The sequence below is a fragment of the Onychostruthus taczanowskii genome, unplaced genomic scaffold (assembly GCF_017590055.1).
Source record: "Onychostruthus taczanowskii isolate IOZ18803 unplaced genomic scaffold, ASM1759005v1 scaffold112, whole genome shotgun sequence".
NCBI lineage: Eukaryota > Metazoa > Chordata > Aves > Passeriformes > Passeridae > Onychostruthus > Onychostruthus taczanowskii.
Genome location: NW_024497852.1, coordinates 353,775 through 381,076, shown reverse-complemented (window position 1 = coordinate 381,076; position 27,302 = coordinate 353,775). Strand labels below are relative to the sequence as shown.

Genomic DNA, 27,302 nt, shown 5'->3' with positions numbered 1-27,302 from the left:
GTCTTGTAAAAAAATAATTAAAAAAAAAAAAGGATTTGAGTGCAGTGTGGATTTGGGGGTTGTAAATAGTGTTGGGGTGTGAGATCTTTCCACTTTGACAGGAATTGGAGGAGGCAGCTGGGGGAGAGCTGCGAGCCTGGGTGATTTTTACAGCCCCCTTTCCTCACGGTTTTATAGCTCAGGCAAGCTGGGGAGCTGCTTGCAGCTCCTGAAGGAGAATCTAATGGGGCCTTGGAATTTGGAGATGACTCATGAGAGGACAAAACAATCCAGTTAAGTGATTTGAGGTCTTAAATAATCTCTTCAACAGGAAGGTGAAGAAAACATGAACTCATGAGTAATAATTGGCTCTCTTGGAGTGCTAAAAGTGCAGCGCTGGGGCTTGGCCAGGGCTCAGCTGATTCCTGCTCTGCTGATCAATAACGTCTCAGCTCTCATGAATGGACTTTATTGGGCTGGACTCTAATGCTCTTAGCAGAGGATTATTTGGATTGCAGTTCTGAGTTGGGATTCTTGGGGTGTGCTGTGCATGGCCAGGAGCTGGGCTTGGTCCTCATGGGTCCCTTCTAACTCAGCCTGTTCTGTGATAAATTCATTTTAGCTTGGTCCTGGTGGGTCCCTTCTAACTCAGCCTGTTCTGTGATAAATTCATTTTAGCTTGGTCCTGATGGGTCCCTTCTAACTCAGCCTGTTCTGTGATAAACTCATTTTATCTTGGACCTCATGGATCCCTTCTATCTCAGCCTGTTCAGTGATAAATTTATTTTAGCTTGGTCCTGATGGGTCCCTTCTAACTCAGCCTGTTGTGTGATAAATTCATTTTAGCTTGGACCTCATGGATCCCTTTTATTTCAGTGTAGTCTGCAATAAATTCATTTTAGCTTGGTCCTGATGGGTCCCTTCTAACTCAGCCTGTTCTGTGATAAACTCATTTTAACTTGATCCTGATGGATCCCTTTTATCTCAGTGTAGTCTGCTATAAATTTATTTTAGGTTGACCCTGAAGAAATAAATTTATTTTAGGTTGATTCTAGTAATGGGATCCCTTCTAAGGATCAGACTTTACTGTGAGAAATTTATTTTAGGTTGTTTTATAGCGAGTGCTGTGTTGCACCTCAGCTGTGTGGGGTAGGGCTGTGTCTCTCCTTTCTGGGGTTGCTTTTTTGGGTTGTTTTTTGGGTTTGCTTTGTCTCCTGTTCTCCAGGAGTCACCAAGTACCCAGAGTTTGATGCTAACAAAGAAGAAGTGATCCTTGCCTCCCAGTTCTCTGCTTCCTGGCCATCAGCCTGCAAAAAGGAATGGTTTGAGTCCCAAATCCAGAGGGTGGGAATGCCTTCCTCAGGTTATCACAGACTGGAGATGAGAACCTCTATCAGAGCACAGAATTTGCAGTTCTGCCTTAATTTTGGAGAGGTTTTTCAGCAGCTGCAGGGGCCTCCTGCAGGTGTTGCAACCTTTGAGCCCTCAGGATTTTCCTGGGAAGCCACTGGAAGTGCAGGATTGAAGCAATGCTATCAGGTAACCTTAAAAATAATCAGATTTACAAAGTCTCAAGTCAGCTGCCTGGCTGTGCCCTTCCCTGTGCCTGGCAGTTTTTATTACTTTCACAATAAAACCACCTTTTTCTGAATCCCAGTTTGTTTTTCCATGGAGTTCCTGTTTCACTCCAGGAGATGGAAGAGAAGGATTTTGCTTCCCCTTTGCTCTGTGCTGAGCTGGTGGGAGCTGGAACAATTCCAGGCAGCAGCACAACCCTTTGCTCCTGGTCCTTGGAGGTATCACCTCCTGTTTTGTTGTTAATTTTTGAAGTTTTGGAGAAAATTTGGTGCATTGGGGGTGAAAATTAAAATCCCTGAAAATCAAGGCTGTTGCTTGGGAAGTGTCTCAGTGGCAGAAACAAAACTTCTGCTCTTTTTTGGCTGCTAAATTCCAAGATATTACAACAGCTTCCTTCCCTTAAAAAAAAAAACACCCCAAAAAAGCAACAAAAATGCTTTTTTTTGGCCTTTTCCTGCATTTTTGTTCTTCCTGGCTGCGTTTGCTTGGCCTGAGAGCTCTGTTTGTGTCCTGACACGGCGATGGGATAATGGAACAAATCCTTAAAAGTGACTGCAGTGACAGTTGTGCTGCTGGAGGAGTAAACAATGATGTAGCAGTTCCACGAGCCCGGGGTCACATCCAGTTCATCCCATATGTCTGCAGTTTTTCGGGGTAATTTTCACTTTGTTTCTAGTAGACATTTGGCTTCCTGTTTTGGCTTTGCTTGTCCCATTCCCTTGCAAAATCCATCTCTCCAGGACACCAGGATCCTTGGGAGCCCAGCAAGGATTGGCACAAGAAACAAGGGAAACTTTTGCTGGGCTTGTCCTCCCTCCTCTGTCCAGACCCAGCCTTCAAATCTTCACTTTCATGACACTAAAAACACCCAGAAAATTCAAAACACCCCCCTCTCCAAACCGTTGCAAAACATTTTGTTCCAAGCTGCTGCTGGAATCTCTGGAGTCCCCAGCGAGGCAGGCAGAGCAGCTGCTCTCACTGTGGATTATCCCTTTCCTCTCAACTTCAGCCTTCATTTCCTCTCCCCTCCTTCCTGGGAGGAACAGCTGCGCCTTTGGAGCCTCTGCTGCTCTTGGAGCAGGGCTGCAAACTGCAGGAAATCGGTGACTTTAGAAATCTGCCTCTTCCTGAGTGTGACAGCCCAGGCAGAGGGAGGCACGGGCTCCTCTCTCTTCATCCTGACAAACGGGGCTGGGGAGAGCCGAGGAGCTGCCTCTGGATCCTGTTCCCTCTTCCTCGTGGCCATGAAATGTTGATTATTCCCAAAAAAAAGCTCGGTTTTAGTCCCAAATCCCAACGGTGGGAATGCCTTCCTCGGGTTATCACAGACTGCAGATAAGAACTTACTCCATCACCTCCTTCTCCTCTGTCAGAGCACGGAACTTGCAGTTCTGCCTTAATTTTGGAGAGGTTTTTCAGCAGCTGCAGGGGTTCCTTTGTGTTCACACAGGCACTGCTTGGGATTTCTGAGCCCCTATTTTAATTCTCAGCTGACAGCAGCCTGCTCACCTCGCTGGAATTGCAGATATTTTTTTTATCTCCCTCTGTCTCAAGCCCTTTCCTAGAGGATCAGGGTGTTTTATCACAGAATTGGAGCTGTGCTTTGCTGTTATCACACCTTTTTCTTTCTCTGAGGTGCTCTGAAAGACAATTTCAAACGTGTGCCTTTGCACTACAAGATTTATTTCCCTCATTTATCAGGGCATTGAAGATAAACTCCATTATTTACATTACAGGTGCCTGCTGAGGTGAAAATATTGCTGTTGTTAGATTTCATAGTATTCATTTTTAATTACATGGGAAATTAAAATAAAAAGCTAAACTTGCAAATCCATCTCTTCAGCCACCTATTGAATATTTGATAACAGCATGGGTGAATTTATATCAGTAACATGTAAATAATGGAAGTATTTGTAATTATTTGCAATAAATTATCCAAAACATGATAAAATTATAAATACCATCAGTATTCACCCAAGCTCTAAAAGCATTATAGAGATTAAAAAGTCCAAAAGTCTTCCCAACCTTCATTCCTCTCCTCTGGGAGCAGCAGGGTATTTTAATTTGTGTATCCTCACTCCCCAGGTGGGATCCAGAGGTGCTGGTGGCTGACTGGGAGCCTCTGGAATATTTGGAATATTTTCATTTATCCCCACTTTTCCAGGCTTGGAGCTCCACTCAAACTTGGAGTTGCAGATGGAGAGTGAAACCTGCAGGGCAGGACTGTGAGGAGTCCCAGAAGAGCCTTTCCAGAATTCCCCTGCTGGGATTATTCCCATTTTCCAGGAGGATCCCCGAGATGGGAACACTTTGGGATCTGAAACCAAATCCTCTGCCCCTGACCTTGTTCTGTGCTCAGAACTTTGTGATTGATTTTAATTTTCAGCTTGGGGATGTGGAGGGGCACCGGCAGCTGCTGGAATTAACAGAATGAACAGAAATTCCCTTTTCCTTGCTTTTCCAGGATTTTCTCGTATTTATTTGTGATTCTTTCCTCGTTGCATGAAAGAAATCCCAGGCAGTTTTCAGGGAGCTTGGGTTCTTAACGAGCAGTTATTTGAATGTATTCATTTTACTAATTATTTGAGTAGCAAGCCTTGAGTTTTTAAAATTCAAATTTTAGCGTGAATTTTGAACTGTTAACAAAAAAAAAACAAAAAAACATTCCCTTGAGAAGCCAAAGTGTTTGGAGACTTTTTGGCACCTTAAAGAACTTTTGAAATAATTAAGGGGTTAATGAGGTGATTTGTAGCTCGCGGGCAGCGCTGCCACTAAATCTAAAGCCGAATCATTAAATCGCTGTTAAGGTCTCTTTCTTTCTAAGCTTTTATTTGCTTTTCTTATCAACACGAGGGCTGTGAGTGGGGAGAAATGTCCCTTTGAAGGCACCAGTCCCGCTGGGATGGCAGCAGGACCCGCAGCTCTTTGACTTGCTGTTTAATTCCAGCTGCAGAGACAAGCCACAGCAGCGCTTGGGGAGCCTCTTCTTCTTCTGCTTCCTCTCTGGGAAGTTCCACACATCCAAAATCCTGACACCAACCCCAAATCCTGCACCAGGGCTGCGTGCTCCAGGTGAAGATTCCAGGGAATTTCACCCCTGTGCAAGCAAACTCAGCTTGGCACAAAGGGATTTCCCAAAAGTGCAGCCTCTAAAACTCCCACTAAATCCTGCCTGCAGAACTGAAGGCCCAATTAAGCTTTAATAATACTTTGCTAATTTTAATCTGTGCTGGTTTTGCTGCTCATTAGAGGAGGTGCTAAAGAGGAAGGGTTTTTTTTTTAAAGGGTAAAAAATGAAATTATAAGAAAGCTCGGTGTGGAAACTGCAAGGCAGTGCAAAAGCTGTTATCACCAAATCTTTGCTTCCTGCAGTCATCAGATATCTGGGGTTTTATCAAACGGACACTCCACCCTTTTATTATCGTTCTGGCAGTCCACATTTCATCTGTTAAAAAAGGCATTTTAAGAGAAACCTTTACTGTGGACTTGGGTTGATTTATGGTGCCAAAACTGCCAAACTGCCCAGTAAGTTCTGCCCACAAATTTGGAATTCACTCTGAATTTTTCAGGGGAGAATTTCAATAACTTCAAGTGTTGAATTCTTAATAAATGTTTCATTTAATTCCCACCTGCATATTAGAAAATCTGTAGGAAAAGTGGATTTGTATTTAGGGTTTTGCTTCCCTCTTTATTTATTGTTTTTTTTAATGTAGAACTTGAATCTCTCCCTACAAACACAGCTAAGTGTCCAACAAGTGGTAACCCAAATGGAAAAACTGATGTGTTTCATATAAATGTTCACATAAATTGTGATTTTTTTTTTGTGATTACATTGGATTTTAAAGCAAAAAAAAAAAAAGAAGATTTAAAGTTGAGTAAGAGAAAGGCTGGTGGAAGGAAAATTACAGATTCCATTTGGATCTGGTGTTTGGGGAACATTCCTTCAGAACATTTCTTCAGGACAAGAAAACCAACTAGAAATAAAGTGGTTTAACAAGCAAAAGCTGTTTTCTTACCAAAAGCTTCCTTGGGAAGGAGCAGGGATATTTAGCAATATTTTCAGCTGTCAGGGAGCTGCTCTTGGCCACAGCACAGAGAAGTGGAAAAGCTGCAGTGTAGAGTCACCGAGTCCTCGTGGTTCATGAAATTAATAAATCTGGTGAGCACTCAGTAATTCCTTATCATCCTCCCCTGTCTAAATTCATCCAGAATCCAAATTGCACTAATTGAATCCAGCCCCAGGAGATAACCCTGGGGCTGCCCTGAGACTTGTTAACATTTCCAGAGTAATTGGAATTTTTCTGGTAAGAAAAGGCTTTTCCTTTTTTGTTATTTTCTTTTAAAATCAAACCTCTCTCAAAGCCTCATCCTCACTTGTGCCATGTACCTGCTCCACCTCGAAGGGTGGATGGAGAGGAAAATGAAATAATTTGATTTTAGTCACAGCATCTGTTTTCCTAAAGGATGGGGAGGCCCTGGCACAGCCTGCCCAGAGAAATTGTGGATTTCCCATCCCTGGAAGTGTCCAAGGCCAGGCTGGAGCAGCCTGGGATACTGAAAGGTGTGGGGTGGAATGAAATAATATTTAAGGTCCCTTCCCAAACTTTTATTCTGGATTTTGGTGCTGCTTCCCACTGTGCACTGAGGTATCTCAGAGAAATTCGCAGGTTTTTTTTTTTGCTGAGAAGGAAAAAACCGGAGCTGATTTTGCTCCTGATTTCCTGCTGGAATGACAGCAAGCTCCTAAGACTCAACCCAACTTTTCTTCCAGCTAAAAAGCCAGAGCTGGGGAGGCTCAGGACACAAATCCTGCTCTGCTTCCTCTTGATCTTCCCAGATTGCAAGTGGCAGTTGTTGATGGGCTCCAATAAGCGCGGAGCCTGGGGGCCGCTCTCTGCTGCGAGGCAGGAGCTGAGCAGAGCAGGCAGCCCAGCTCTCCCCGCTGCGCTGACGGGAGGGAGCAGCGAGCAGCAATCCCTGCTCTCATTTCTGGCACACATCTCCAGCAGTGTTTATCCTTGCTCAAAGGAATGGTGCAGCCAAAGCGTTGAACAGCCCGGGCTCCCCGGCTCTTGGGTCGCTTCATTTCCATGCAAGTGTAGCGGAAAGACAAATGCTGCTGACCTCCCTGTGCTGTGCTGCTTTGAGGTGGGAATATCCTGAGGAAAAAAAAACCCCAAATCCTAAAAAAAACACAAAGCCACCCCCTCCTCCCTGGGTGCCTTTTGGAGGTTCTTGAAAGGAAACCAACACCTGTTGAAATAGTTACTTCAATGTTTGGCCCAAATCCCAAACAACTTTCTTTTTTTTTTTTTTTTTTAACAACAAAAACATATGCAGGGGCCAGGGAAAAAGCACAGCTAGTTCTGATATTGTGCTTTTTGTGCTCTGAGTTGGAGGGGCTGTGACTCATTAAGTGATACTAACACAGGGTTTCTCTAATTTCATGTCTTGCTTCAGGAATTGCGTGGCAAAATATTGCACAAGAAAAGCAAAGGGGCCTTTCCTTCTCCTTACATGGGACCTTTCCAAGCCATTTGATAGAGAAAACTGGAAATATTTTATAAATCTTCAGCCTGAGGAGATTATCTGCCCTTTTCAGTCACTTTGTGGGTGCTGTCTTGCCCTGAGAACTGAGGTTTTGGGAGCTGTTATTCAAAGGCTGGCCACGACCCTGGAGCTGTTTTCCACCTCAGTGATCCTGGGGTTCTGTGGGGAGGCTTCATCTCCAGAGCCAGCTCCTAACTCAGGGTTTGGTCCCTCAGCTCAAAGCACAGAGATTTTAACTGTGCTGTTGGAAATTGCTGGCTTCTGGGGGAAATTCTGTGAATAAAAGATCTTTGAGTTTTCTAGGAATTGTTTGAATGTCAGGAAAATGCGTGAGCTGTCCTCAGGGTGAGTTTGTACTCAGGGACTATTATAATACAAAATTCCTCCCTGGAAGAGTGGGAGGCTCTGGAATGGAATTCCCAGAGCAGCTGTGGCTGCCCCTGGATCCCTGGCAGTGCCCAAGGCCAGGCTGGAGCAGCCTGGGATGGTGGGAGGGGTCCCTGCCATGGCAGGGGTGGGATGAGATGATCCTTAAGGTCACTTCCAACCCAAATCATTCTGGAATTCTGTGATCCTCCATGTGTTGGCATGGAGTAAACAGGCTGGGCCTTTTCTCTGCATCCTGTCTGGGTGCTGGCAGCGTGGTGTGGGCACCTGGAGCATCCCTGAGCATCCTTGGGCACTCCTGAACACCCTGCACACCCTAAGCATCCCTCAGCATTCCTCAGCTAAACATCCAGCAGTGTCTCCAGCTCTGGGCAAACCCCTGGAATATTTCACTGGAGAGGGATACCTGGAATTCAGTGGAGCTCTGCAGACCATCCATGTCCCACGGGGAATTCTTGGTGGTGCTTTGGTTATTCCCTGGCTGAAGGGGTTTTCTGTGAAAACCTCTCTGTCCTTTGTTTGAGAACCTGGCTCTGCCTTTTCCTTGGAAATCTCTCCCTGCCCTTTCTCCAGGGCTTTTACTGCTGCAAGAAACTTGTGGAGAAGGTCGACCCTCCTTTGTAAAAGTTGGATTGATGCCTTTTAATGATTTCCATTCTCAGTCATCACAGTGTCAAGTTGTGCTGGTTGTAACAGTTGAAATTGTATTTTCCTCCTTCTTTTCTTTCAGCTACAGCTGCAGAAAACCCAATATTTGCAACTGGGGCAGAGTCGTGGCCAGTACTATGGGGGGTCATTGCCAAATGTGAATCAGATTGGGAACAGTGCCATGGATCTCCCCTTCCAGGTGAGTTCAGAGGCTTTTTCCTTGGATTTGGTGATGAATTCTGGCCTTGGATGCTGGTGTGTCCTCCCAGGCAGCTGCTGGTCCAGAAGTCAACACCCTGGTTTAAAAACTGCTGGTGGGGTTGGGATGTGTGGGGATTTTGATGTTGATTGTGGTAGATTTTAGTTCTCCTGTCCCTGGTTGTGAGGCTTTGGGGACAGGAATACTCTGAGAGATGCAACTCCTGATGAAATCTGGGAAGATGCTGTAAATTCAGAGCAAAATGGGAGGGAATAAAGATGATGTTGGGGCTGGGGGATGGAGGAATCGATGTGCATGTTCTGGGGGAGGAATTTTGGGAGAGGAGAAGAGCAGTGGGACACAAAATGGTATCAGAATAATCACTTTTTTTGGGCTGGCTGGAAAGGAAATGTGAGAATGTCCTGGCTGGGTTTTGTCACTCCAGGAATGATGCACCTTAAACAGAAAATCAGAGTTTCAGGTGAATATTTTGCTGTTTGAAGCCTGTTTGGATAGAGGATCTTGTCCAAGGACAGGATTACTTGGTGGGTCCTGTGTGGACTCCTGATTTCCACGTTTAGTTGATTTAGAGTGCTCAAAATAATGAACATTTCTGCATTAGTTTTCCTTTTTTGAGCAGTCAGAGTTACAGTTGAGCTCACGAGGATGTGGTGGGAAGGAAATTTTGCAGTTTGTGGTTTTCTGAAGAAGGCTGCTTAATAAAGATGGAGAAACTCTTGCTGACCTCCTCTAACTGCTTCTTGAAATGGGTGCAGACAGCTGAATTTGGGCAGGTTAAAAACTTGAATCTCGTGCAAGAGGAGAGGCAAAAGTTAATTTTAATCTTTAATTCTTCAGGGAATACAGAGCAGAGGTTTGTAGTGGATTGAAGTCCCCAGTGTCACTCCACAATGTCTGCTCTGTTCAAGCTTTTCTCTTCAGCTTTTTGTTAAGAGGTTAAGAATTCCTTCTAAACAATAATATTTCAGTATTTTTGTGCTTGATGGCCATCACTGGTGATTTTTACCTGGACTATTTTAATCCTGACTGCTGAAAAGGGAACATTCAAAAATTTATGAATGACTGGAGGAGGAGACAGAAACAAACTCTCCTTAAACCCTGGGGTTTTCTAGATAATTTCACACATACTCTAAAAAAAAAAAAAAACAAACAAACCCAAATTGATGTTGTTCCAGATAACAAACGGTGACAAGCAACAAAACAACCCCATGTGTTTGTAGCAGGGGGGAAAATCTTCCCAGGTTTTTCCAGTGTGAAGCTGAAAGCACGACTGCAGACGACTCTGGGATGGTGTGAAGGCAGAGCCTGGGTGGTTGTGCCTGCTGAGAGCGTTGGTGTCTGAGCATCTTCTGCTTCTTTGATTTGCAGCACAACGGAGCTCTGGCTGAAGCCTTTGGAGCAGTTCCTGTCTCTTTGGTAAACAAGTTTTTAGGTTTGTGCAAATACGTATTTAGGACTGGTCCTGTTAGCCCAGGTGGATACGTATTTCTGCACAGCTGCTCTGCCCTGCACAGGAGTTATTTGGTTCACCCCCAGGACTGCAGGGCTGCCACACAAATCCCAGGTTTTGCCATGCATCCCAGTCTGGAACGTGCAAATAATTCCTGTGCAGGCTCCCTGGACTTGCTGTCATGTGGTTATTTCTGGTTTTTCGGGGGTTTCTTTGGTGCAGCCAGTGGATTATTCAGTCTTGGCCTGTGGTTTCAGCAATCTCTGAGCATGTGCACTCAGCCTGCATGTTTAAATCCATGGGGAAGGGCAGAATGAATTCCCAAATCCTGCTTGGCACCAGGAGGCACCAAAATATCAACCAGCAGTAGGTACCACTCCTCCTTCCCCATCATCCACCTCACCTGGGTTGATTTCCTGAGAAATCCTAAAAGGACACTTGGAGAGCACTGAGCTTTTTCCTTCCTGTCTGTATTGAGCTGCTTTTTTCATGGTTTGGGGGGGTTTTGGGTCTGGTCTCAAGCCCTTGAATGTTTTTCAGGGCAGTGAAACCCTTTTAGTTCTTAATTTTCCCAAATACAATCAATGCTCAGATCTATTAATTATTTTTAATCGATTTTTTTTTCCCTAGAGTTAAATATCTCATGCCATGCAGAGATGGGGAATTTTAATCCAGCAACATTGTCCTGGTGTTTGGCCCTAAATAAATTTTATAGGAAGGTTGCTGAGAGAAGCCAGACCTGTTGGAGGTGAAATCCATTTCCTCAGGTGTTTTCTGTTTCTCTAAATTCAGGATTCTTTTGGGATCTTGGTTCCTGGAAAGCCAGGGAACAGCATTGCCCAAAATCCCTATTTCTGTAAACTGTAGCCCTGATTTGGGACACATTCCACGTTCGTTCGTGCCACTGCTGCACTCAGAGGAGATTTTTATTGTGTTTTTGATAAGGAAATTGTGCCAATAAAAGGTAAAACCCTTAGAAATAGCTGGTTTTTTTTTACATGGAACTTTTTGTCTTTATAATTTTATGCTTTGGCCTCCCTTTAAATTCCAGGTGAGCCCTGTGCTCAGGGCTGGCTGCTCCTTTTTTAGCAGCACTGTGCTGACACCACTGACATAGGAAATTGCTTTTCCTGTTGACCTTCCAAGCACGTATTTGCAAATTTTGCTGCCTTTTGGGCTGTAACAAGAGAAAAAAGGAAGAGTTTGAGACCTTTTGTCGCTTTGGAATGATGAATATTCCCACTTGTGTGTGGGGATTGTTGCTCAGTGCTTGCAGCAGAGATTAAAGCACCGTGTTTGAATTTAAAACCCTTAAAATTGAGATTCTATTTGAGATTTCTCAGCCAAGTGAGGAAGTGAAGCACAAACCCCACGACCTGAAGTGCTGAGAGTCCTGTAAAAAGTCACTGTGCTCCTTTCTAGTCCCCTGTTGCCTTAAATATTCTGCTGCATATAAAATGTTGGCCCTGAAATGAGAAAATAAACACCACAGCCCCTCTGCAGCTCTGTTAACACAGCCTGTGTGTGCAGAGAGGGCGAGGAGCCCAATATTTGCTGAAGAGAAAAGGGTTTAAAATAGTAGAAAGACTCTTTAAAAAGTTCATACAAACAAAGCCTTTCAAAATAAATGCAAAGCTTTATAGAAATAATCTTTTCAACAGCCAAAGCTGACACTTGGAAGAAAAAAAAAAAAAAGAGAAGCAAAAAGCAAAAGAAAAAGGGATGAATGTGGAAGCCAGATGGTTTCATGGCTTGGCAGACAGGACAGTGCATTTGCCACGTGCAGCACCTGAATGGAGGAGGAAATTTTGGATTTCCAAACAGATGGTGTTGAGGGACTCAGCAAAGCTGTTCACATTGGCAGGGAGTGCAAGGCTGGGGAGGGTTTTTCTCCCTGGAGACCCATAAATTGCTGGTGGAGTACGAGCAGAGATTGACCCCTCGGTACTTCCTTTGTCCCCCCGGCACACACTGGGAAGGGCTGTGGAAAATGTGAAAGTTTTCCAGTTTAGCCTGGGAATTCATCTTCCCTGTCCTTCCCCTGCCATCCTCCCGCTCTGAAATCATCTGCTCAGGATGTCAGTGAGATAAGAGTCCAGGTGGGATCATCCCACCTCGGGTCACTGAAGGAGCTGAAAATCACTTCAAACCCACCCGACAGAGGAGGAAGGAAACTGCTTTTCTTTTTCTTTTCATTCTCTCAGTGTCCCCTTAAAATAAATCTGCTGCAGGGAGGGGTGAGAGGCAGCCCTGGGAGCAGGCAGCGTGTCCTGGGGAATGCTGAGCTCAGCGTGCAGCTCCTCCTGCATCTCCTGCCCCGGGTCAGGCTCTGGATGTCGGCATGTTCCTCCTGTGCACCCTGCATGCTGCACCAAGGGCATGTGGACGGCGCCTGGCAGCTCCTGCCACGCTCAGCCCCGGGGCTTCAGGGCTGCCAAGGTGTGAGGGCAGTGCTGGGCCAGGCCAGGGCACTCCAGCATGGCCCCTTCTGGAGGAGGCAGCTTTCCCAAAAAGCTGTCGGAGGAAAAAACAAAACCACACGACGCGCACACCTTGTTTTGAGTCTGATTCCTCAGAGCGAGCCAGCCTGGCACAGGAGGAGGAGGAGGAGGAGGAGGAGGCTCGGGGCAGGCTGGGCAGTTTCCCTGTGGGTAATCCCCGTGTCTCTCCCAGACCCCGTTCCAGTCGTCAGCCCTGGACACGAGCAGGACCACGCGGCACCACGGGCTGGTGGACAGAGTGTACCGGGACCGGAACCGCCTGGGCTCGCCCCACCGCCGCCCGCTCTCCGTGGACAAGCACGGCCGGCAGATATCCTTGGGAGCAGGGCTGCCACACCCCCTCCCTTCTGCTCCCTGAGGCTGCCACACCACCCCATCCCTTCTGCTCCCCCCTCTGTGGGTGCCACACCTCTCCATTCCCTCTGCTCCCCCCTCTGTGGGTGCCACACCTCTCCATTCCCTCTGCTCCCCCCTCTGTGGGTGCCACACCTCTCCATTCCCTCTGCTCCCCCCTCTGTGGGTGCCACACCTCTCCATTCCCTCTGCTCCCCCCTCTGTGGGTGCCACACCTCTCCATTCCCTCTGCTCCCCCCTCTGTGGGTGCCACACCTCTCCATTCCCTCTGCTCCCCCCTCTGTGGGTGCCACACCTCTCCATTCCCTCTGCTCCCCCCTCTGTGGGTGCCACACCTCTCCATTCCCTCTGCTCCCCCCTCTGTGGGTGCCACACCTCTCCATTCCCTCTGCTCCCCCCTCTGTGGGTGCCACACCACCCCCCCCCATCCCACCCCACCCCACCCCACCCCATCCCATCCCTTCTCTTCCCTCCCCTGTGGGTGCCACACCACCTCAGGTCCCTTCTCCTCCTCCCTGGCTGTGGAGTCACTTCCCAGCTCTGTGTCCCTGCTTTCCCCAAGCTCTGATCCATTCCATAAACACCTCCTGTTGGTAAAGTAAGAGTTCCCCTTTCCTCAGCTCTCCATGGGGATGATGATCCACATGGAGCTCAGGGATGCAAGGATGGACTGGGACACCCAGCAGGGCTTCCCTCAGGGCAGAGGTGCCCTGGGACTTTGGTGGCCTTCTCTGTGTGAGGCATCTGGCTCTGTCCCGTGGCACATCCAGTGTCTAAACTGGATTTGATGGATGGGTCAGTGGATCAGGAGTTGGCTGGATGGATGTGTCCAAAGGGCTCTGGTCACCAGCTCAAGTGGACAGCAGTGACAAGTGGTGTCCTCAGATCTGGTCTGGGGATATTTAAGGGTGACATGAACAGTGGGATTGGGTGCACCCTCACTGCCAGCTCTGGGTCCTCCCATTCCAACCCAAACCACTGCACAATTCCCTGGAAGGTCAGGGCTGTCCTGGGGAAGTGGAGTTTCCCTTCAGAGCTGAGCAAGCCCAGCCCAGGGTTCTCCTTTGCAGCTCCTCGTGCATTTCAGTGCAGGTTGATCATCCTGTTGGCACTTGGGGAGGGGATGAGCTGAGCATTTCTGACAGTTTGAAATCAGCTGGCAGTGGTGGGGCTGAGGGGATGTGTGACAGCAGGGTGGAGGCACCAGGAGTTAAATCCATGGAAAAGGAGGAAGGATTTTTACTGCTCAAACATCCCAACAATCCAAATAACACTTTGGGTTGAGATCCTTTTACACTTCCCCGTAGAGAATCTGTGAGTTTAGTGATTCTGAAAGGATAATTGGGATTATTCCTGGGAAAAGATTTCCTGCTGGAGTGGAAGTGTTGCTGCCTTAACCCTGGCCCACGTGGACAGCTGTCCCTATGGCACCGTGTACCTGTCACCGCCGTCGGACACCAGCTGGAGGAGGTGGGTGCCACCACCCTGGGGGTTTGGGCTGTCCTCTGACCCTGCAGCAGCTTGGGATTGTGCCTTTAGAAATTCAGAAACTCACTTGTGAGTTCAGTAGTGCTTGTTTTAGGTGAGCTGTAAAATTGAGGTGGCTGCAAGTGATACTTTGATTTAGCGATACCTTTTTGAAGGTAAATCCTTAAAGGTTAATCTTTAAAAATCTTTCAAATTCTTTAAAAATGCAAAAGTTCTCAGGCACAGCCCAAGACCTGGATATTTCTCTGGGTGCAGAAACTGGGCTGGGAATGTGCCAGTGGGAAGGAACACAGAGTTACACTTTGAGGGTGGGCACACTCAAAAGTTCATCCTGAAATGTGTTGGCCATGAAAATTCCCATCTCCACAACATCCTGAACCATTCCTTTTCCTCCTCCCAACCAGGAATGTTTGTTTTAACCACCACAATAACCAAAATAAGGCTAAACAGCTTAAAAATGGCATTATTTGATCATACTTAATCTGAACAAAGCAGATAAAACTCTGTTCTAACAAGGGCAACCAATTTATCCTGTGTTCCTCTCAATCCCATTATTGAAACAATTGCTCTTCAAACTTGAGCTAATTTGTTCTGCAAATTGATTGTTTCACAAGGAAATTCTGCCTGGTTTCTGCCATATAGAGATTTTTGGGTTTTAATGCACAATATTGAGGTTTTACTGAGTTGTTGCTTTTATCTGAGAGGAAAATTCATTTTATTTAGTGAAGCTGACAATAAAAATATTGTGGGTTTTGCTTTCTCTCAGGACAAATTCTGATTCTGCCTTGCACCAGAGCACCATGACTCCAGCTCAGCAGGAATCCTTTTCAGGAGGGTCACAGGACATGCAGCAGAAGAGAGGTGAGAAAAAAAAAATATAAAAAGATTTATATAATGTTTGTAAAATTCAGGAGTGCTGCCACTTCCTGTGACAGCAGTTGGATCGCATTCACCTTTCTGGCTGCTGAAATCCAGGAAAAAATGACACAAAATGAGGGGAGAAGTTTTTCCTGAGCCCCAAATTTTATCATTCCTGCCCTGGGGAGGATCCTCTGTGCTGCTGGGGCTCTGGAGGAGCTCCTGGAGAGTGTGGAATTCCCAGAATTGCAGTAGGGACCTGCAGGGAAGGAGCAGAGGCTGCACCCCGAGGGAGCATCCTGGGGAGAGGCAGATTCCAAAGGATTCCAGAGCAATTCCAGAGGATCCCAGGGCAGTTCCAGAGGATCCCAGAGCAATTCCAGAGGATCCCAGAGCAATTCCAAAGGGTCCCAGAGCAATTCCAGAGGATCCAGAGCAATTCCAGAGGATCCCAGGGCAGTTCCAGAGGATCCCAGAGCAATTCCAGAGGCTCCCAGGGCAGTTCCAGAGGCTCCCAGGGCAGTTCCAGAGGCTCCCAGGGCAGTTCCAGAGGCTCCCAGGGCAGTTCCAGAGGCTCCCAGGGCAGTTCCAGAGGCTCCCAGGGCAGTTCCAGAGGATCCCAGAACAATTCCAAGAACAATTCCAGGGGCTCCCAGGGCAGCTCCAGGCAGGAGCAGCTCTGGCACCCTCAGCTCTGGTGCCCTCTGCTGGGCCCTGCTCCTGCTCCAGCTCGGGAAAACCGGGAATTGTTCATCCTGAAGGGCTCCAAGAACTTCAAATCCCCGATCCCAAAGAAAATCCAAATTTAACCCTTCTACAAACACCCAGAAAACACCTACAAAAACTTCCTGGGAAGTTCCAGCAACCAAAGAAGTTCTCAGCAATTTTTTATTTTAAAAGCACTGTTTCATCCTCCTTGGGAATTTAAGATTTTCCCAGAGGTTAAACTCCCAAGAAACTGAATATTATTGATTATTAATGATTCCTTTTCATCTCTTTTTTTTTAGTTTTATTGCTGACTGTCCCTGGAATGGAAGAAACCACCTCTGATGCAGACAAAACCCTCTCTAAGCAAGGCTGGGACACTAAAAAGGTGGGAATTGCACCTTTCAAAGTGCAGAAATGTTATTTTCTGAATAATAATACATCTAAATTTATTCATATTTAGATAAACGAATGCTTTAGTCACTGTCAATATTAATAAACTTCTTGAGATTGGAGATTAAATGCTGTGTTTAAAATCAAATTCTAAACATTGGAGCATTTCATGTGGGTGTGAATGCACAGGCTTGGTTATATGAGGAGAAACTCTGGAAATTTAAGATTTGTTGGACCAGTAAAGCAAAAAAAATTATAAATATCTTCTAAGAACTCCCAGATCTTACACAGAAATGATTAAATTGAACTGATAAATTGAAATATTTCTGAGGCAATGCCCTCCTGCAGCATTTTTGCCTTTAAATTTCTCTCCTTTCTATTTCAGACTGGGTCATCGAGACCTAAATCCTGTGAAGTTCCAGGAATCAAGTAAGTGCTCAGCAATTTTCTATCCATTTCTTATTTTAAAAGCACTGAGATCTTTAAGAAGAATTGTGGATTGAATATCCTATTGCTTTGGAATTTTCTGGGGAGGTTCTAGGTACAAAAACAAGACCTTCTGAGGGTCAGAAATACTAAAAATATCTTTATGGAATTTCTTGTTAAAGATATTTTTAAAAGCTAAAAAAAATCTTGTTAATTGTTAAATACATTTTAAAAGCCTCAAAAAAGTCTTCATTATGAAATTTTCATGTTAGATACATTTTAAAAAGCTTAAAAAAACTTCTTAATGAAATTTTCTTGCTAAATGCATTTTAAAAAGGTGAAAAATGTCTTCCTAATGAAATTTTCTTGTTAAATACATTTTAAAAATCTCAGAAAACCTTAATAAAATTTTCTTGTTAAATACATTCTTAAATGTGAAGAATATCTTCCTAATAAATTTTTCTTGCTAAATACATTTTAAAAAACTAAAAAAATCTTTATGAAGTCTTGTGAAATAAACTTTAAAAAGCTTTAAAAAAATCTTAATAAATTTTTCTTGCTAAATACATTTTAAAAAACTAAAAAAATCTTTATGAAATCTTGTGAAGTAAATTTAAAAAGCTTTAAAAAATCTTAATAAATTTTTCTTGCTAAATACATTTTTAAAAACTCAAAAAATCTTCTTTATGAAATCTTGTGAAATAAACTTTAAAAAGCTTTAAAAAATCTTAATAAATTTTTCTTGCTAAATACTCTTCTTTATGAATTTTTTTTATCCAACAAATTTGAAAATCTCCAGCAAATCTTAATAAAATTTTCTTCTTAAATACATTTAAAAAATCTCAAAAAAAAAACCAACTTAATAAAATTTTCTCATGAAACAATTTTAAAAACCTCTCCCCAGCCTGAACTATCAATCAATTTTTAAATTTTTTTTTTGTTTTTTCTCTTGAATTCAGCATCTTCCCCTCAGCTGAGCAGGAGAACACTACAGCCCTGATCCCTGCCGCGCACAACACGGGCGGCTCGCTGCCAGACCTGACCAACATCCACTTCCCCTCGCCCCTGCCCACGCCCCTGGACCCCGAGGAATCCTCCTTCCCTGCCCTGAGCAGCTCCAGCAGCACGGGCAACCTGGCTGCCAACCTGACCCACCTGGGCATCAGCACTGCCAGCCAGGGTGAGTGGGGGGCTCTGGGCTTGGGGTGACCCCCAGGTGGTAGAAAATCTCTTTTTATTGCAGCCCAGAGACAGGAGAAGGAGATGAGATGAGTCGGTTCTGCTTTTGCAGGGTTGTTTGTTTTCCTTATGTCTGGCAGGTCCGTTCTGATTTTCAGGGTTTTTTATTTTTCCTTATCCATAACATTCTGTTTCTGACCCACTGAGGTCTGTCTGGCAGGTGGATTCTGCTTTTCAGGGTATTTTATTTTTCCCTATCCATAACATTATTTTTTCTGACCCATCCAGGTCTGTCTGGCAGGTTGATTCTGATTTTCAGGGTTATTTATTTTCCTTATCTGTAACATTCTGACCCATCCAGGTCTGTCTGGCAGGTTGATTCTGATTTTCAGGGTTATTTATTTTCCTTATCTATAACATTCTGACCCATCCAGGTCTGTCTGTCAGATGGATTCTGATTTTCAAGGTTATTTATTTTCCTTATCTATAACATTCTGACCCATCCAGGTCTGTCTGTCAGATGGATTCTGATTTTCAAGGTTATTTATTTTCCTTATCTATAACATTCTGACCCATCCAGGTCTGTCTGTCAGATGGATTCTGATTTTCAAGTTTATTTTTCCCTATCCATAACATTATTTTTTCTGACCCATCCAGGTCTGTCTGGTAGGCTGGTTCTGCTTTTCAGGGTTTTTTATTTTTCCTTATCCATAACATTATTTTTTCTGACCCATCCAGGTCTGTCTGGCAGGTGGATTCTGATTTTCAGGGTTTTTTATTTTTCCTTATCCATAACATTCTTTTCCTGACCCACTGAGGTCTGTCCAGCAGGTCACTTCATGGCACACTGACCACCCCTGGGATGGTGTTAACATTTTATACTAACAACTCCTTTATTTACAATAATTTTCCAATACCCATCACCTCTGGCAGACATTCTGTCTCTACTCTAAACCCATCTAAAAGTGCCACCATCAAATTTAGTTACAGGACCTTTATCTCCTGTTCTTGATGATTTTTGGGGTCTTTTTTATGTGGTTTTTTTTTTTTTAATTTGAAAAAAAAAATAATTTTTAAAATGTTTTTGTCACTTGGAGTTCCTTGTGTTGAAGCCCAGCATCCCTTGTGTTGTGGGAATATTTCCAGGAGCCACTTCCTTAAAATTATGGAATTTAGGGAATTTTGTTCTTTCCCATCAGTTTGGCTTCTCTGCTCCTGTGTATTGCATGTACAAAAAAATAGGGATTTTTTATTTATACACAGGACCTTTATCTCCTGTCCTTGATGCCCAAATCTGCTTTTTTGGGATTTAGTTTTGGGTCTTTTTTATGTTTATTTTTAAATGTTTTCTTTTTATTTATTTTTTAATGTTTTCCTGTGTTGAAGCCCAGCATCCCTTGTGTTGTGGGAATATTTCCAGGAGCCACTTCCTTAAAATTATGGAATTTAGGGAATTTTGTTCTTTCCCATCAGTTTGGCTTCTCTGCTCCTGTGTATTGCATGTACAAAAAAATAGGGATTTTTTATTTATACACAGGACCTTTATCTCCTGTCCTTGATGCCCAAATCTGCTTTTTTGGGATTTAGTTTTGGGTCTTTTTTATGTTTATTTTTAAATGTTTTCTTTTTATTTATTTATTTTTTAATGTTTTCCCCTCTTGAAATTCCCTGTGCTGAACCCCACCATCCCTTGTGTTATGGGAATATCTCATTTTTTATTTCCATTCCTTTAGAACAACATTTGTTTTCATGTGAGGATCCTTTCAGAGTCTATTATTGAATAATATTTTAATTATTAATTGCTATTTTTAAAGTAATTTCATTGATACTCAAATAATTACAAAGAGGGTTGTTTGTTTATATTTTAAATTATCAGTGACAGTTGCAAGTCTGTTGATTCCTAGAATAGAAATGAGGAGTTGTATCCAAAAATACAAATACATTTCCTGTGCTGGGCAGGATTCCCTTTCCCACTTCTCCTGGGTTGGGAAAAGGAAATGTCTGGAATAAGGTGAGTTTGGGAAGCAAGAAGAGGATTTAACCATTTAAAGGATTTGGCCATTTGGGGACAGAGTGGGGCAACACTTTCAGCATCCTTGGAAGAGTTTTTTGGGCTCCAAAGTTTCAGGGATGATTTTAGAAATCAGGATTTTAGCCACAGTGGATCTCTACCTTTTTTTTCCACATAATTAGCAAAGTAAATGATATAAACCCAGAGTGGTGAGTGTGAAACTGCTTTGAAAACATTCCCTGCTCTGTCAAAGACAGAACAAACTCAAGATTTCCTTGGTGGTTTCATTCCAGCTTCTCTCTGAGATGATCCCACACTTCACCCACTGCCCCACTCAGCCTTGGCTGCTTTCCAAACTGATTTTCCCAAGCTCCCCTTCCTGCTAAAAGCTCCCTGAGGGCTCCTGCCCCCTGTGCCCTGCTCAGGAGTGCCCCAGAGCCCCCCGAGGCTGGGGACGAGGGCACGGCAGCGCCTGCCAGGTGCCAGCACCCTGCAGGGTGCCAGGGGGAGCCAGTGCTGGGCTGGGCACCTGCCTGGGCACCCGCCCGGGCACCCGCCTGGGCACCCGCCTGGGCACCTGCCCGGGCACCCGCCTGGGCACCTGCCTGGGCACCCGCCTGCCTGAGCCCCTTTCCTGCTGCCTCCCTGCAGCCTGGCCTTCCTGGCAGCCTGCCTGGAAACTGAGCCTTTGCCAGGTGCCCGGGAGCTGCTGCTCCTTGAGCTGCTGCTCCTGTGAGCTGCTGCTCCTGTGAGTTACTCCTGTGAGTTACTCCTGTGAGTTACTCCTGTGAGTTACTCCTGTGAGTTACTCCTGTGAGTGCTCCTGTGAGTGCTCCTGTGAGTTGCTGCTCCTGTGAGCTGCTGCTCCTGTGCGCTGCTGCTCCTGTGAGTTACTCCTGTGAGTTACTCCTGTGAGTGTTCCTCTGAGTTGCTGCTCCTGTGAGCTGCTGCTCCTGTGAGCTGCTGCTCCTGTGAGCTGCTGCTCCTGTGAGTTGCTCCTGTGAGTTACTCCTCTGAGTTGCTGCTCCTGTGAGTGCTCCTGTGAGCTGCTGCTCCTGTGAGCTGCTGCTCCTGTGAGTTACTCCTGTGAGTGCTCCTGTGAGTTACTCCTGTGAGTTGCTCCTCTGAGTTGCTGCTCCTGTGAGTTGCTGCTCCCTGGCAGCTCCAGGAGCAGCTCACTCTGCCTTGGCCTCACATCCTTCCCTTGTTTCCTCTGAGGTGAAGCAGAAAAAAAGGGAGGTTTCTAAACTCCCAGATTTTTGGCTTGATCTGAACAAAATGATAATATTTGGGTTGTTTATCCTCACCCCGTGCCAGGTCGTGGCTCCTGGGAGTGTGGTGGACATTTCCTGCCCTGCTGTGCCATTAAAAATGGGGCTCTTCCTGCATAACCAGTTTTGCTTCTGCTTTTTCCATTAAAGGGGTGTTTGCTTTTACAGTACCTCAAGTGCCCTGTGATAAGGCTGGTTCCAGGATTTGTTATCTCATTCCCAGAGCCTGAGCCCACACAAACAGAGCAGAACCTGCTTTTCCTGGGCTGGCCGAGTGCAGGTGTGCGAGCACGGTGCCTGTGGTGTCTGGAACTGCTGAGGCTGCTCTGCCTCTTCCAATTCCTCATCCTGGCCACCAACCCCACCAACCGTGCTTGATGTTGAGCCAGGACAACCCACAGCGCTCTTCCTCTCGTCCTGATGCTCTTCAACCTGACAAAATTAATTACAAATCACCTAACGAGCTCCCGCGCGATCCGCCGAGGCTTCTCCGGTGCTGCCCGCTCAGGCCGCCCTTTTCTCCTGGTTTAGGGGATTCTTTTGGGTGCAGAGCTCAGCAGGGCCCTGCTGTGTCCCTGCTGTGTCCCTGCTGAGGGGGGTTTGTTGTTTCCTGCAGGAATGACGACGACGCCGGCCCCGTCCCAGCACCGCCAGCCCAGCGTCAGCCCCCTGTCCTTGGGCGCGGACTCGCGGCGACCTCAGTCCCAGCAAATGTCCCCCACGCTGTCCCCACTGTCACCCATCACTCAGGTAGGAGCTCAGAGGCTTTCTAATCACAGCCTCGTTGGTTTAATCTGCTTAATCAAAGAGCCACAGGGATATTGGGAAGGAATTCCTGGCTGGGAGGGTGGGTGGGAATGGGATGGAATTCCCAGAGAAGCTGTGGCTGCTCCATCCCTGGAAGTGCCCAAGGCCAGGCTGGGCTGGGCTTGGAGCAGCCTGGGAGAGTAAAAAGTGTCCCTGCCCATGGGACAAGATGAGCTTTAAGGTCCTTTCCAGCCCAAACCATGATTCCATGAACTTCCATCTCCTGTTCTGTAATTTCCTCCTTTAAAGGTGTTCCCTAATTGAGAGCCTGAAAACAGGAGAGGTTTGTAGAGGGGACAGATTTTACTTCCTCTTTTCTAGAGCTGTGATAAAAACCATCTCTTAGACCACATTTTTTTGTGTTGTCCCAAAGTGAGCTGTGAAATTTGAAAGCCATTTCTCTAATTTGTGACACAAACTCAATTAACTTTTAAAATCGATTTTATTGTGGCTCTGTGACTGCCCACGTTGGTGATTTCTGACCTTGAGATTCAACTGGCTTTTAAAATATTGGTTTATACAGGATGGTTTGGCTTGGAGGGAACCTTAAACCTCATCCAATGCACCCCTGCCAGGGACAGGAACATCTCAGAGCAGCTTCTTGACTCTCTGAACCTTTAGGTGCCATTTTTCCACCACCAACCAAGCCTGACTCCATTCTCTTGGTGTGAAGAGGAATCTCCTTCCACCGTGGCTGATCTTCTCCCTCTTTTGCAGGCCGTGGCCATGGATGCATTGTCCCTGGAGCAGCAGCTCCCCCCGTACCCCTTTTTCACCCAGACCAGCTCCCAGCAGCAGCAGCAGCCAGCAGTGGCCAGTTCCCTGCCCCAGACCCCCCCTCTGCTGCAGAGCTCGGGGCTGCAGAGGGGCCCCCAGCTCCCCCCTCTGTCTGTCACGGTACCTTCCACCATCCCCCAGTCACCTCCAGGGAACCAGAGCCAGCCCTCCATGGGAATTGACATCAACTCGGTGAGTTTGGGAAGGGCTTGCCTTGGGAAGAGCTGGGAATGGGCAGTGTGGGCTGGGAAATCAGCCTGGATAACCCCCAAATCGTGAGGATTTCAGGGAGGCTTGAAGTAAACTTCAAATGGTTTTGGTTAAATGAACATTTAAGTGTTTTCTAGAGGGAAATTTTTCTTAGATTTTGTCCCAGGTTTGATTAAACCCAGCTTAAATCTATCAGTGTTTACTGGGAGATTTTCAGGGTGTTCAGTGTCCCCCCAACACATCGTGATACAGACTGGGGGAACTCCCAGAGCCTTGAGAGGGAGTCCACCCATAACAACCATTTCCCAATAAAATACCATCTGGAGAATTTGCTTCCCAAAAGTTGTCTAGAGCCAGGTGTTCTCTGCAGTTTCACTACTTAGAACCCTTTCATTTTGAGGAATTTTAGAGCATGTATTCCAAAATGGGATTTGTGCCTGCCTCCAGTGCCCAGAAGAATTGGAGCAAGGATTTATGGACAGATCCCTTTTCCTGCTTGTAGGAAAGCAGCTGAAAATCCCAGATCAGGAATCACAGGCCAGGAAAGAAGGGAAGTCCCAGCTCCCCCAGCCCTCCTGCCCTGGGGGGTCCTGGGTGTCCCACCCGTGGTGTCCTGGCAGTGCTGCAGTGACAGGAATGGCTTTGGGAATGAAACAAATCAATTCTGCTGATCTGCACTGGGTTGTGGATGAAAGTTTTAACAGTTGGTGCTCCTTGAGAGCAGCTGCTTCCCTTCCAGGGTGGGAAGGGGAAGAGGGAAGGACAATCCAGCAGTGGAAAGGATCCCACCCCACTCAAATCGTGTCCCTGTTTTGATTCTAATCCTCATGTAGCACCAGCACAGACAATTCTGATCTCATCCTTTGCTTTCTGTGTTGCTTTCCTCATCCTAAACCTCTTTATGACCTGAACTTTTAGGCTGCTGTGTTTATCTTCTAAAGCAACTCAAGTAATTCCTAAATAAACAGATTTAAAGCCACTTCATCAAAAAGCCTTTGGAGCTGTCACAGCCTTGCTGGCAACTTCTGCACAGGTTTTGTAAAGCAGAATTGAAATTTATTTGTAGGCTGTACAACCTTCTGACAGGTTGTAAGTGGCAATGCAGAGCAAAAATAAATTTTCTCGGGATTTACAGAATTTGGGGTCAAAACTTGGCAGTGCAGAGTTCTCCCACACTGCAAATCTGGTTAAATTCACTGGGTTGCAGGTTCTCCTCAATCATCCCTTAATTTCTAATGGAAGTAAAATAAGAAGAGCTGGGCTACTCTTGATGTTAATTAGTGCAGCATTATTTAAATCCCGTTAATATTATTAATCTGTTCCAAACCAGGGTTCTTTATGATGGGAAAAAAAATCTTTGAAAATAACTTCTCAAGACAGCTGAGAAGAGTACAAAAATCCCATCTACAAGCCTGCAGAACACAGTGTGGATTCCCTGAGGGTGCCTGCTCCATGTCCTGGGGTGCAGTGGAGTTTGGGGCTGTGTAGGGACAGGTTTGGAGCCAGGTTTATCCTTGAGCTGTTCTCACCTGCACTGTGCTGATAACACAGCTGGAGGCAGAGCAGCATCCCAGTGAACACACCCGTGGGGCTGGCACTGCAACTGAAGCATGAATGACATTCTTCTTGAATTATTCCCAGCTTCCAAGACTTCTTTGCCCTAAATCCTTGGCTGACCTGATTTTTGAACATATTTTGAACCGAGCATAAGTGAGAACAGGCAGGAAATGCTCCCAGCTGTGCCTGCCCCTGCCCTGGGGCTGTCCCAGAGCTCTCCCCACATTTTGGGGACCTCATTCACATAACCCTGTCTTCCCACACAGAACCTGAAGAGGATGGTTTCTCCCACCAGTGCAGAAGCTGTTGGTATTTTGCAGGGCTGCCTCAGTGGCACGGTGTTTAATTCTGTGTTGTTCTGTAGGCCTCACTCCAGCAGTACCGCAGTAATGCTGGCTCCCCAGCCAACCAGTCTCCCACCTCTCCTGTCTCCAATCAAGGCTTCTCTCCTGGCAGCTCCCCTCAAGTAAGGGACTCTGTGCTTCCACAGGCCTTGCTTCTCGTGTGTGTTTTGAGCTGGATTTCTCCATCACTGCCCCATAGTTGTCTCACTGTGACTCCGTGTGTGCCTCATGCATCACCGACGTCCCATCTCGGCCGCCCCTCCATCCCCACTCCCACAGGCCTTCAGGAGCTGCTGAACTGCCTTTTGTAGTGAGCAGAGAAGCACAGGATCAGGCTGCTGCTGGAACACTGGGGTGCTGTTTGTTTGGGGGGCAGAACCCCCAGGTAGAACCCTTTCAATTGCCAGGATCCCAGGGGAGCTGATGGGTGTGAGGTTGGGAGGGCAAGAAAGGGGGAATTTCAGTGCCTCCTGCAGCAGGAAAACTCCTGGGCATGAAATATTTAAATATTTACACTAAAAATCCCAAACTGATTTAGATCAGGACCTTTTTTATGTGAGAACACACCCAGTGAGAGAAAACACTGGAGAAAATGCTCTTAAAATGAGCAGCTTGTGGCTGGCAGGGATTGGGTTCCCAGCACACTCCCTTGCATGCCAGCTGCTTTTCCTTGCTCTGCCTGTATCTCCTCACACATCCACATGTCCTGGATGGAAATCACAACTTGGGGGAGTGTGTGATCCTCTGAAGGGGAGATTCTTACCTGCCAGCAGCAAGAAATTAAAACCAGGCAAAATTTGAGGGTGCCCCAATGTAAGAAAGTGCATTTTCAGTGCCTGATGCTGCTGAAAGAGCCCCAGCTGGCTGCTCTGGAGAATCCCACCTGGAGAAAAGAAGTGCAGGGAATTCTTCCAGAGCATCACAAGAGTCTGAAAATCCATTTTCTGTTTCATCACTGAACATTGAAGGCTGTAAAGAGGATCCTTTCTAAATAAGTGCTGCCCCTTCATGGTTGCCAGGCAGAAGCTCCTTCATTAGCCAGGTCATGGTAAGCTCAGCCCTGGATCCGAGTGGCAGGAATTGTCTGCATTTCCTTAACCCTGCCTTAATTTGCTTCTTAACCTCTCTCTTCTGCCTGCTTCTGTTGAGTTCTGCTGTGCTCTGTGTGCCTCCAAAAACCAGCACTGTCCCCTAGAGCAGAGCATGCTGCAAACTCTCAGTTCTCACTGGACAGCACGTCCAAATTTGGGGTTTATGTTGATTTTTTTTTTCCCCCCCTTTGATTTCTCAATCACTCTGGCTTGGTTTTGTCCCCACTGGTCAGTGCACAGAGGACCAGAGCACACACTGGGTTATGATTTTTCCTGCTGGTTTTATCCTGTAAAAATTTTGCTCTGTTTGACAGGGACACCACAAGTCTGAGTGGAAGGCAGAGGATTTATTAATTCTGCTCTCTGTAGTTTTGGCCTCTTAAATACCCACAGAATTCCTTAGTTTTGCTAAATTAAAACCGAGGTGGATTCGGTGCCTCCAGGAATGGCCCAAAAGCTGGTGATGGTCACAAACATGAAACGTGGAGAGAAGAAAAACCAGCGTGGAGGGGAAGCTGGGGTTGGTTGTGGAGATGGGGGCAGCTGCAGGCAGCAGAATCCCTTAATCTGCCCAGAGTGAGGCACAACCCTTCCAACAGCAGAGTGTCCCATTGAGGAGCAGCCTGGCACTGCTGAGTGGGATGCAGGTGCCTCCACGTGCTCCTCTTCCTCCCGTGGATTTGGGGTTTCACCCCCACAGTGCCAAAGGACATTGCCTAAACCACAAACCCAGGCTTTGATTTGTGTCCCACATCCACCCCAGGTTCTCCTCCATGCTCCCACCTCTCCCCAGCCCCGTGCTCCCCTGTCCCAGCCGTGTGTGTGTGTGTCCCACCAGTGCTCCCAGTGCCCACAGGGATGGATGGAGAGCTCTGCCTGCCCCCAGCTCTGTGTTTGCATGGCTTCCACCCCAGTGCCTGGGCTCTGCTTCCCTGCTCTCACCCTCATTCCCGTTGCAGTCAGACACAAACATTCCTGCTCTAGTGGCTCTGACCTGGAGAACCTGGTAGGTATTCTGAGATGGATCATCCCAGCCAGGGATTTGTGCTTTGGGGTTGGTTTTTCCTCACAGTCGCTCCGTGAACCCCAGAAGATGCTCTGCTGACTCTCCAGTGGTTCTGGAGGTGGTGTTTGCACAGTGTCGTCCCTGGAGTTGTTGATAAATTATTTTGAGGCTGTGAAGTGTTGAAGGAATGACATTTCCAGTGGGAATTTCGGGTTTCCTTTGGGAATTTCTGTGCTTGCAGCTGTAGGAACCAGCACACCTCACAAGAGGAGCAAAGCCAGGCTGGGCTTGGGTGGGAGGCTCTGCCCTGGACTTGGACAAGCACATTCTGCTCTCCTTTTAACTACTTATTGTGTTCCCCAAAGTTTTTTGGGATAGAAACAGTGCTTGGAGAAACACAGAGATTTTAGGGATTGTCCTCATTTTGGGAATTGTCCTCTCATTCCTGTTCTGTGGAATGAAACCACGGGAGTGAAAGGGACAAAATACCTTGATCCTCCTTGGAGCTCTCA

General features: G+C 46.3%; 1 protein-coding gene across 4 annotated transcripts in view; it reads left to right on the top strand.

The window, feature by feature from the left end:
• CRTC1 (CREB regulated transcription coactivator 1) overlaps positions 1–27,302 on the top strand; it is a 41,880-nt gene that overhangs the window by 8,940 nt on the left and 5,638 nt on the right. For 2 of the 4 annotated variants that reach the window (XM_041425515.1, XM_041425506.1), the window contains exons 2-10: positions 8,225–8,341; positions 12,486–12,623; positions 14,076–14,137; positions 14,922–15,016; positions 16,021–16,106; positions 16,497–16,540; positions 17,497–17,717; positions 21,615–21,748; positions 22,523–22,774. In XM_041425515.1, coding sequence (XP_041281449.1) covers positions 8,225–8,341; positions 12,486–12,623; positions 14,076–14,137; positions 14,922–15,016; positions 16,021–16,106; positions 16,497–16,540; positions 17,497–17,717; positions 21,615–21,748; positions 22,523–22,774 — 1,149 coding nt within the window. Of the gene's footprint in view, positions 1–8,224; positions 8,342–12,485; positions 12,624–14,075; positions 14,138–14,921; positions 15,017–16,020; positions 16,107–16,496; positions 16,541–17,496; positions 17,718–21,614; positions 21,749–22,522; positions 22,775–24,713; positions 24,816–25,526; positions 25,731–27,302 lie in introns of those variants that run through there. The other 2 variants (XM_041425526.1, XM_041425498.1) reach the window with 2 other exon arrangements.